The following is a 10,583-nucleotide window of genomic DNA, read 5'->3' on the forward strand; positions in this document are numbered from 1 at the left end:
AAGATTATTATTGTACATATTGGCAGCCCCTGAAGCTTCTGAGACCCAGAATTATTCCACATAACAGTCTTTATGTACTTGAAAACCTTTTAAAATCGGGACTCATTATGCACACTTCAAAATTTTATTTTTAAAATAAACTTTCAACTCCATACACTTTTTTATTTTTTTTTTAAACTGTTTCCTGAAGTTTTTCTTCTTGCCACAGCACGCGGAGTGTCCCTTGTGATGCACGGAACCATTGCAGCGTTGCTGTCAGTCGCCCCGCTCCTGTCGGTAGCGACTCAGCTCAACCCAAACCTGTCAGCGGTGCAAATGATACCAGGTAGCTCCGCTCCATGACGTAGCAGCCTCATTCTACTTACATCACCCATATAACTGTTTCTGCATACTTGCATCCTAATAGATCATTTGCACCATGCTTTTCCGTCCCATCATGTCTTCCACTGGCTCCTTCCTTCATGTTTGACTTGAGCAAAATCTTACGTCTTAGAAGTAGATAAGACCGCTTTCAGACTTAAAATGACTAGCAGTATGGTAGTTAAAGCATGCGGTTCTGACGTAGATTACAAATTTGCTCGGTAAAAATGTCCATGAAATTAACGTATGCCAGTCAGTTCATTGGTATCATTTTACTAAATAATTAGTATTGATAACTAACACTTTGCACTAAGATGACTATAACATGCAAATAAGCCCAAGGATTTTTTTTTTTTTTTAATGTTAGCTAACACTTGGTATTGTTATGGTCTGCCATAAATATTTTGAAATACTATATAGTGGCAAACACAGAATTAAACATGTAAGTTTTCAGGAAGGTTTTTTTATTTCTTGCTACACCTTTGGCTTCTTAGGGTTGTGCAGAATACACTTAATATGAAAGAAATCATTCCTGTATCAGAATATGTAACAGAAACCACTCCCGTATCGTCTGTTTGCAGAGGTCACGAGTGAATTTTTTTGGCAGACCTATGTTAGTATCTTTCTTGCTTTTTGGCCTCTGATTTGGCTGTTACATTTCAGACTGTCGGTGTTCCTTCTTCCCATACCACAGTCAGACCGTTGGCATATCTCCCAAGTTTTCTAAATTTACTCTTTTTTTCCTTTTCTTTTTTTTTCCCCCTGCACCCCTGACTGTGAAAATCCTGCTATTCACACAATGATATTATCTTAGGGTTTATAAATAGCATTTTGGATTCTTATTTCTACTGCAGAGTACCAAAAGCTGTCTTGTACAAGAGATTCGTATGAACGGAGACACATGATCTGACTGTATCACACAGCCGTAGAGAAAAGAAAGAACAGGTAGTAAAGGAACAACAGATTGATGGTGACCAAAGTGAACTTAGATATGATTTGATTATGAATTATTTATTTTTTAATAATTAATTTTCAATTGTTAGCCAGCAAACCATCGTGGTTTGTAGATTTATTACCAGATGCACAGCAGAAGCATGCGTTAAGGTGTTAAGAGGGAAGTAAGTTGCCACTTTTTATACAAAATCTTTCCTGCAACTCTTTTCAGTTTATTTTTATGATAAGATGTGACTTGCACCCTACAGTAGCCTCTAGATGTACAGCTTGTGAGTATGGGCCCTTTTTTTTTTGGTTGAAAATACATCCTGAATTTTTGTCATTCAAACTACATGTGTTTATTATATATCATTCATGCTTCTGTTTTAAACCCCCTGTTGAAAAAGACAGAATAGGCAGTAGTCTGCAGCACTACGCACTTGAAAAGCCCTTTTCAAGTAAGTAACATTCTAGAGGATTTTCACTGAGAGGTTCTGGCAGCTTTATAAGCTGACAGGGCGATGGTTAATTAGTATTTATGATTTTGAAAATGCAGAACTTGTGTAAAGACTGATTGTCAAACAAACAACATATGAAAGGGATTTTTTTCTAGAATACGTACAGCACTTTGAGCCAAGGCATATCTTTGACGTTAGTTAATTTTTCAGGAGGGAGATAGGAGACTAGTTTTTAATACTTGTAGGCTTTGTTGTGATTTTATACCACTCAATGCAACTGTCAGGTTTATAATTTGACACGCTTGAATACAGTGGTATATTCTTTTAATGTTTTCTGCATGTGTGTCCTACACAAATACTGATCAAAGTGTGAAGGTTGGCATTTTGACAGTTTCTTCTAGTTCAAGAAGATAGTCATTAGGAAGAAAAGAAATGAGAATTCTACTTCTTAGCTGCAATCAAATGCATAATACTTTAATGGATTGTAACATGAAAGTTGATGTGAATGCAGCATTTTAGTCGAATTGCCTAGGCCTGTTTTTCAAACACTTGTATTTTTCTTAGAGCTCTCAGTTTTTACTTTTCTAATGCTTATTAGTAAAATATCCCATGATTTTTTTTTTTTAATGTACTGCCTGGATTTTTAAGTAGCATTGTTTAACCCCCTGTATTACCTAGGAAGAATTTGAAGAAAAAAAATATAAAGCAGAGACAGGGTTTTGGAGGCTGGTGGGGGTTTTTTTTTGGGGTTTTTTTTTTTTTATTGGGGTTTTTTTAGGGGTTTTGTTTATTGAGGAAGGCAAAATACTACAACGTAATATATTTATAGCAAATTGCTTTGTTCAATATAGTTAAAAGAAAGTTGCAAACTTTAACAGATTGCAGTCTTAATTATGGATTTCATTTATTTGTGCTCCAAAAGAGAAATGGAATCTGTTGGATCAAGAAAGTGTTTTGTATGCAAGAAGCGTGGGATCCAGCTGCTGGAATAGCACAGAAACAGAAACTTTGTACGCTTTTCAGAAACTCTTTAGACATTTATGACATGATTGTAGGCATTAAATATCTATAAAAAATTGAATGTGGGAACTTGATAAATCAGTTGTACTAGGCAGTGCGTAGTGCACAAATGCCACCATAGTTCTATTGAAGTTTTTCTTTAAAAAAAAAAAAAAAAAAAATCAGTTTAATATAACTAGAAGGTATAATCCAAAGCAGCAATACCTGGTTGTTTACACTGAGCTTTCTGATGGTTATACATTTACAGTATGTTCATACTAATGACCTTTAGAAATGTTTAATTTCTGAGCTAGCTGGGGTTATTATTCATCATTTTATATTTATCCAGGACTGGAGCAGAAATTTAGCAAGCTGCCTTCTCTCTTATTCTATTTCTTTGCCTAATAACATGCACACAGTCTTTCTGGACACACACAGTAAAAGATCTGGGTAGCTAAGATGGGCCTGAAATGGATTTTAGTCACCTGCATTCAAAGCTATGATACTTAAGGTCCTCTGTTCAGCTACTACCTCATTTTAGAGGTGGTTTAGCTTTGCTTGGTTTTAGGCTCTTTGTGCATCTAGAATTGTTCTGTATGTGCTGAGAATAACCTCAGCCTTCTTGCTGATTAAAACCTCGACTTCCTGAAGAGTACCGAGGATTTTCACTAGTTCAGTTTCAGTTCCCTCTCAAACTTGAAAGATCTAGTTGGCAGTAGTAGGGAGTGCAAAGCAAGCATCGTATTGAGAACGTTCGCATAGGAATGGGGTGTCTTGGGTTTTGGCTTCTGTTCTCAAGATTGTGAAGATTGTCTCTCTTTTTTTTTTTTTTTTTTTTTCTTTTAATATTATTAGGTAATAATTGGATACAATTTGGAAGCAATTTTAGGGCTGTAGGGAAGTCCTTTCATAGGTGTGTGCACTTTGTGATGCCAGGTATCTTTCAACTGTTTTTAGTTGTTGGCTTTCAGTGAAGGATTTAACGATGTTCCCTGCTTTCCAGTAATGTTTAGCTCATACCTCTAAAGTGTTGTGTTAAAGGAGGCATCAGTCACAGCGCTTCCCGACCATGCTTTAAAAATTGAAAGAGAGCCTCGTCCAAAAGGGAGGAGTTGTATAAAGACTTTAATGAGGAATTTATGGCTCTAAAACATGGGTGGATTGATCGATGTCTTGGGCTGGAGAAAAGGTTCCTGAAGATTTAAGGATTTAAGACTCATTTCTCTCAGTATTGTTTCCCTTTCTGTTCAGCGTGCTTATTCATCTGGGTCTCAATTTGAGGTATCTAATTCTGCTCTGTGCTGTGTGGAGGAGCTAGGGCCTCCAAGCAGTCAAGCTGATGTCGTTTAACACTGTCCTTCCTGTCAGCTGGCTTGTGGCTCTTCCCACTAGTTTTGACTTAATGATTATGGGCTATGACTGTATCTGCAGCACACTAGGAGCATATGAATTCAGTTACCACCCTTCATCTGATAACGTGGCTCACGTTATCACCCAGCTGAATCACTTCAGATTGTACATCCAAACCTGGCACTAGCTGCATCCTGCCGCAGCTGTCTTAGTAGTATGTTACAAGTCATTAAAATGGATTCTGTTGTTATGGACAAGTAACAGTTTCAAGTAGTTTATGCTTTTGAAGCTTAGGGTTTTTTCACAGAGTGGCGTAACTAAAATTATATAACAAGTCTTCATTTGGGGGGAAAAAAAGCATAGAAAGGGTTTTCAGTTTACCTCTCAGCATCAGTTTCTCTTTCATGTTACTTTCATAGTTCATGCCCTAGGCTTCAGAGGTTCTTTCTCTTTAAAACTGCAGTTAAATCGTCAGTAGTAGTTATTTAGTGCAATGCTAAGTTAATTAGTACAATGGCTTTTTTTAACAGGGGTTCCAGTGTCCCTGAAAATGATCGACTGGCTTCAATAGCAGCTGAGTTGCAGTTCAGATCCCTTAGTCGTCACTCCAGTCCCACTGAAGAGCGAGAAGGTGCTTGTCACAGTAACAGATTGTGACCTGGATGTGCAGATGATTTATGTCATTAACATGTTTCTCTCTGTTCCAAGTTCTTACCCTTTCCAAAAAACTTTTTCACCTTTTTCCATTCAAAAAGCTTAGATTTTTAACTTGTAGGCTTATATTGTAGTCTTATATTGTCAGAGTAAGTTATTCTGTTCTCAGACATACCCATTATTCTCTTACCTTTCATATTGTTTCTGAATTGTACCTGAAGGAATTTCCTGGTATCTTACTAAGTTACAGTGTTCAAAATGAAATGAGTAACATGATTGCTGTATTATATACCCCATTTGATAGTAAATTTCTAAATGCTGTTAATGAGGTATGAACTGGACAGTGAAGAGTTTTCTATCCAGTTCTTTAACTACCACTGCGGTATTCTTTCAAATATGCGGTATATCTTTCAAATAACAGCAAGTATTTGTATCCTGGAAGAAGGGACAGGGTGTGTGACTTGATGTCCTGATCAGGGCTCCTCCTTCAGGCTTCCCCAGCCCCTGTGTATGTGGTATTTATTACAACAAGTACTTTGAAACAATGATTGTTAAGATAGTGTGTTCTGTGCAAATTAAAATGAAGTACAAAATCCCAGGCGAAGTAGAGCTGATATTGTGGTCATCCTGCAAAATGAAGTGGATTTTGAAGAAAGAAATGCTTTAAAAATTTATACAAAGAGGTGTGGGGGATTTTTTTGGTTTGTTTTTTTTAAGCAGACGTTGAAAATATTGTCTGCCTCATGCTTACTCCTTTTTTTTGTGTATCTGTATGAATGGGAAACTGGCTTAGGTTGGAATGAATACAGGTCTTTTTCTAAGGAACCTTAGAAGATTGTTTTCCTACGGATTTCTTACATATTTGATTCTGGGTGCCCTGACTTGAAGTGCTTCCCTCAGTTGTGGAAGGAGATCTCTGTTCCTGTATAAATTAAATCCTATTTCAGAATAGCTTTCTAAAGATAAGTCACTTTTGAATTTGAGAGCATACATTGCTATGTGATTGCCTCATACTTGTAGGGTGTATTAGTCCTGATATGTAAGAGCTCAGCTTCTGCTGAATATAGTGGCATAATCCTTAATATGAGATAAAGCCAATTTTATGCTCACAGTATTATTTCTCTAGAACCATCGTATCCAAGAGGAGATTCAAGTGTCTCGTCACGGCGGAGTTGGGAGCTCAGAACTTTAATCAACCAGACCAAAGGTAGGTGTTTAGGAGTCACTATAATGTAGTGTCTGTTAAACTAGTGCCGTAATAAAAGGTTGAATCTTAATGCTGATTGTGAAAAGGTTTTCACAGCTTTGTACGTAGGAAGGGGAAAAAATAAAATCCTGATTGCAGATAGAAGATACTGCTAACGAAATCACAAGGTGTACTCTCTGAGGTAGGAGTAATTAAACGTCATAAAAGTTACATCTTTTCAGTTTCTGAAAGGTGCTAGCAGTGTTCTGCAAAATGAGTACATTTATCACTATAGGAACTGCAGAAGTTTGCTGTCCCTATTCAGTGCCCAGTTATGAATTGCATGACAGTAGGAAGCACTTCCTCACTGCCTAAGATCTCTTCCCAGCGTGGCATTTTCTTACTTTGGGTGTCTAACAGCGTGTGATCCTACACTGTTTCCCGAATTCAAGGCTATTGTGGGGCCCCTTCCTCTCTGTCCTGCTGCTTATTTTCATGAAACTTAAAGTAACTTGACTCCTATACTGTGCAGATATATACATGTAGCTTGGTTGCGTATATTCTGGTAGGGTGGAACCTCATGAAACATTAGAAAAAAGTTTTCTGTCACATAAAAACTGGTCTCATTATGTGGCCCAGACAGAACACAGGAAGAACGGCAAAATTTTTTTCTGATATCTGGAAGGCTTATTTTTTGTTCAGAACATAAACACTGAAGGAATTGAGTTTCTTTAAACTAGAAAAGAAGAATGAGGGAAAACTTGAAAATTTCTGGAAGACTGCTGCAATGGGAACTGGTTTTACTGTCCACTGTGAATAAGACAAAGATTTTGGTTTCAAACCACAGCGAGGCAGATTTAGTGTAGGTGAAGTGGTATTAATTATAGGTGGGCAGTAAAATATATCATTTGAGAGTATCAGTATCTCGATCTTTTGGAGTTAGAAACAGGTTAGACTACTGTCTGTCAACACTGACAGATGTGTAATTTTTGTGCTTTACAAGGAGGGGATAAATTAATGCCGCCCTGAGATTTCTTCTGGCCTTACTCACTAGGATTCTGAGTGAGTTTCATGATAAGACTTCAAAGCTGGAGTTATCTAATACCTCTAAATCTTTGAAATAACAGATGCTATGAGTTTTCCAAGAAACCTCTCCTATTTCCGTAGAGCAAAACCTTACCTGTCCTTCTTTTCTTGGTGCTCGTAATGACCCAAACATATTTCCACTATCTGTCGGTGGTTAGTTACAGGCCAAATGCGAACAAGTGCGTTGCATTTCACACATTTAATTTCCTTGAATCAAGTAAGAGATGATTAGAAAACTACCAGTACTCCCATTTTACTTTAGTTTCATATGTGATTCATAAGTGATAGTTTCATATGTGATTGCTACAGTGTTTTATTCTTTTCCTACATCTTAAATTAGACTCACAAAATAGTTGTCTTCTAACTCAGGTCACTTCACGTGATATCAAAAGGTAACAAAATATAAACACAGCGAATATTTCTCAATCAAGGAAATTGTTCATCACTCTTTTTAGACACTGCTTCCAAGCAAGCACCGATTGAAGCTGTTCAAAAGTCTGTTCAGTTGTTTGAAGAAAGGAGATACAGAGAGATGAGGAGGAAGAACATCATTGGCCAAGTTTGTGACACACCGAAATCTTATGATAATGTCATGCATGTAGGTTTGAGAAAAGTGACTTTCAAGTGGCAGAGAGGAAACAAAATTGGTACGTTCGTTACACCTTCATTTATCAGGCTAAAATACCAAGCTTGGTATTCTTGAAGGAAATCTAAGACTATCTTTTGAAATCTTGGGTCTCTGTGTAGGTAGCATCAGCTTTACTGAAATTGGAATGTTAAAATACAAAATACTGTTGCAGCTAGGATTTCCTTTATTTATAACTTCAGTGAGGTTTTCACTGTTCAAATAACAAGAAACAGAGGAGGAGAAGGATTTGGTTAGGACAATTAGGTATGATCCTGCGATTCCTGCATGTGTTTAACCCTATAAAATGTTTGAGTTCTGCTTTTGGAAGAACCAGAAATATGAATGGAAATGAGCACAAACTTTGGGATTTGTTTAATTCACCAATATTGTTGTTGTTTCCCCCGTGTGATCATTGTTTCCTCTCTGGTTTGGGATTTGTGGGGAAAATCCTCGTATTCATGAGAAGTTTTTTCAGGTCAGCCTGTTAATGTTTTTACTTTTAATCAGCTTGAATTCAGGACTATGAATGTAGTATTAGGTGTTATAGGATAAAAGCTACTTGAAACTTTAAATGAAAATAAAGGTAAATAACCTTGGCAAGCTCAGTTTTCAGTGATGTTTTCTTACTGCTGTTGATGTACATGTTGCTTATTGAATGTAGTGTAATTAATTTTTCTTATTTTTATTTTAATTCTACAGGTGAAGGCCAGTATGGGAAGGTCTATACCTGTATCAGTGTTGACACTGGAGAGCTGATGGCTATGAAGGAAGTGAGTACTCTGCATACAAGAATCATTGCTGCCCTTGGGTTTTTTCCAAACCAAACATGTATGACTTAGCAGGCATTAAGGATTTCTGAACACCATTGTTAGCTAACTGGGAAAGGATGGGAAGACAAATTGTTTCTTCATGTAGCCACATCTGCTATTATCACTTGTTCCTCCTTAAGTTGCTTAAGCTTTTTCTTTTCAGTTTACAACTTTCAATTTAAATGTATATAAAATGGATATTGTTTTTTTACTAATCTCACAGGGATGTTGTGAACTTAATGAATGCTTGCTTAATATGCGTGAACTCCCGTTAAGAGATCTTAAATTATTTTGGAAATAAAAAATACACAAACTTACATTTTACTTTGTAATATTTCATCTCACATTTTATTCCTTTTTTCTTCATTCCTTAGAGCAAAAGATAGGAAGTGTCACATCAGATGTTTTTCAGCTTCTCCTGTAGTTTAAGTGAGCTAGGCTGAGTCACAAAACTGTTGGCTAACCTGGTGGGTACAGAAAGTTTAATTTTCAGGATAGAAACAAGTAAAGCTGTGTAGGCGTAGAGATCTGTTTTCCCTACAGCACCTTGTTTCTTAAAATATTTGCATTGTTTAGTTTTATTGCACTTCTGCGTCTTCAGACAACTGCGAGCATCAACTGTTCACAACAGTTACCATGCCAGCCATTTGATGCTAGAGCAGTTACATTTTATGAGCCAGTTCTTCCACACGCACGATATGTATGTGATCTCAAAGGTGTGGAAAAGCAAGACTGGGCTTGTGCTTAACTTCTTGTGCCATACTCATTCACTGACTAACTAACTAACACTTGAAATTTTGTTGTTGGTGGGGGTTTTGTTTGGTGTTTTTCCTCCCAATGAAATAACATTTCCCCCCCATCAGTAGCACACGCTGTTTCTGGAATTCAAAGTTGCTTTCTAGATGCAGGTGCTTTTTACAGATCAGCAGGTGTGTGCTCTTTAGCAGAAGTTCAAATAAGTTAAATGGACCTTGTTTGACAGACACTTTACTAGTAGGCTAAATATACAGTATGCTGCCTTTTCCTGTAGTATTTTTAACTTCCAGAATTATTTCACTAAGAAACATTGCCTGACTCCCCACTGTGGGCTTAAATGCAAACTGTTTGCAACTTCCAAATAAAAGGTTTTTCTGGATTTCCTTAAGAGTACCTTGGGAGAAGATTTATTTATTTGTTTTTAAACTGGTTAAAACCTTTGCATTCCCTCCACCCCCCCGAGATTTCTTTAGACTTTACTGTCTTAACCACAGTGTCATTAAAATCTCTACAAATTATAGTGGACAAGCTTTACTATAAATAAATAGTATTGCAACTTTGAAGTCTTAGGAAATACGTAAAATACTTGAATGTCATTTGCCACCTTTTTGTAATCTCCATGAATTTAATTTTACCACTGTTTGAGTACAAACTGTATCCTGGAATTGTTATACAGAACAAAACAATCATAACATCCTAGCAACCAAAGGTAAAATATGTGCATTTATTTCTCTAGCAGTTGTCCTGTACTCAATTAATGAAGTTTCTGCTTTCTACCAGTATGGTAAAAGTAGCATCTTCCGTAACTTGCTATGCATTTGGCTTATCTTTGTGTCAATAGCAGCTTTAAATCAGTTTTTTCAGAAGATTTGATAACTTTTTCCTTTATGAAAAATCCATCATGGCATGTTGTAGGAGAACTAATGAAAACCTGTTTCTTTCATCAAAACCTTTATGACTGTATCTGTTCCATGCCACACCTTTTCCTTGCAGCTGCCTCATTCTCAATGAAGAAACCCCTCAAAGAAATCCCTTAGAATCTCTGTTGATGAAGTACCTGGCCACTAGTCTTTCTTGCATGATAGCTCTCACTGATGTTACTTTCAGGTTCTCTTGTGCTGTGTCTATCTACCACGTTTAAGCTAGAAGGCAAGCTCGGAAGAGAGATACATGTGCACACATAGGTGTATTTATACATTTAAGTGGCAGCATTTTGCTCTTATAACGTTTATAAATCATCATATTTGTATGTAGTTTTCCAAAAATAGTTTGATGTTCTTTTTTGTTTAAGTTTGGGGATAGAGGGGTGGTATTTTGCAGCTTTTTGTGTGATGATGCTGTTTTAGGGGGGGGGGGGGGTTTTT

At 36.8% G+C, this 10,583-nt stretch overlaps 1 protein-coding gene across 1 annotated transcript in view; it reads left to right on the forward strand.

Annotated features, from left to right (window-relative positions):
- MAP3K4 (mitogen-activated protein kinase kinase kinase 4) overlaps window positions 1–10,583 on the forward strand; it is a 61,475-nt gene that overhangs the window by 40,187 nt on the left and 10,705 nt on the right. Inside the window, exons 17-20 of the mRNA XM_009290108.1 lie at window positions 4,631–4,731; window positions 5,881–5,961; window positions 7,482–7,673; window positions 8,354–8,424. Coding sequence (XP_009288383.1) covers window positions 4,631–4,731; window positions 5,881–5,961; window positions 7,482–7,673; window positions 8,354–8,424 — 445 coding nt within the window. The remainder of the gene's footprint in view (window positions 1–4,630; window positions 4,732–5,880; window positions 5,962–7,481; window positions 7,674–8,353; window positions 8,425–10,583) is intronic.

Source organism: Aptenodytes forsteri, unplaced genomic scaffold, assembly GCF_000699145.1.
Source record: "Aptenodytes forsteri isolate BGI_AS27 unplaced genomic scaffold, ASM69914v1 Scaffold122, whole genome shotgun sequence".
In the NCBI taxonomy this organism is placed as follows: domain Eukaryota; kingdom Metazoa; phylum Chordata; class Aves; order Sphenisciformes; family Spheniscidae; genus Aptenodytes; species Aptenodytes forsteri.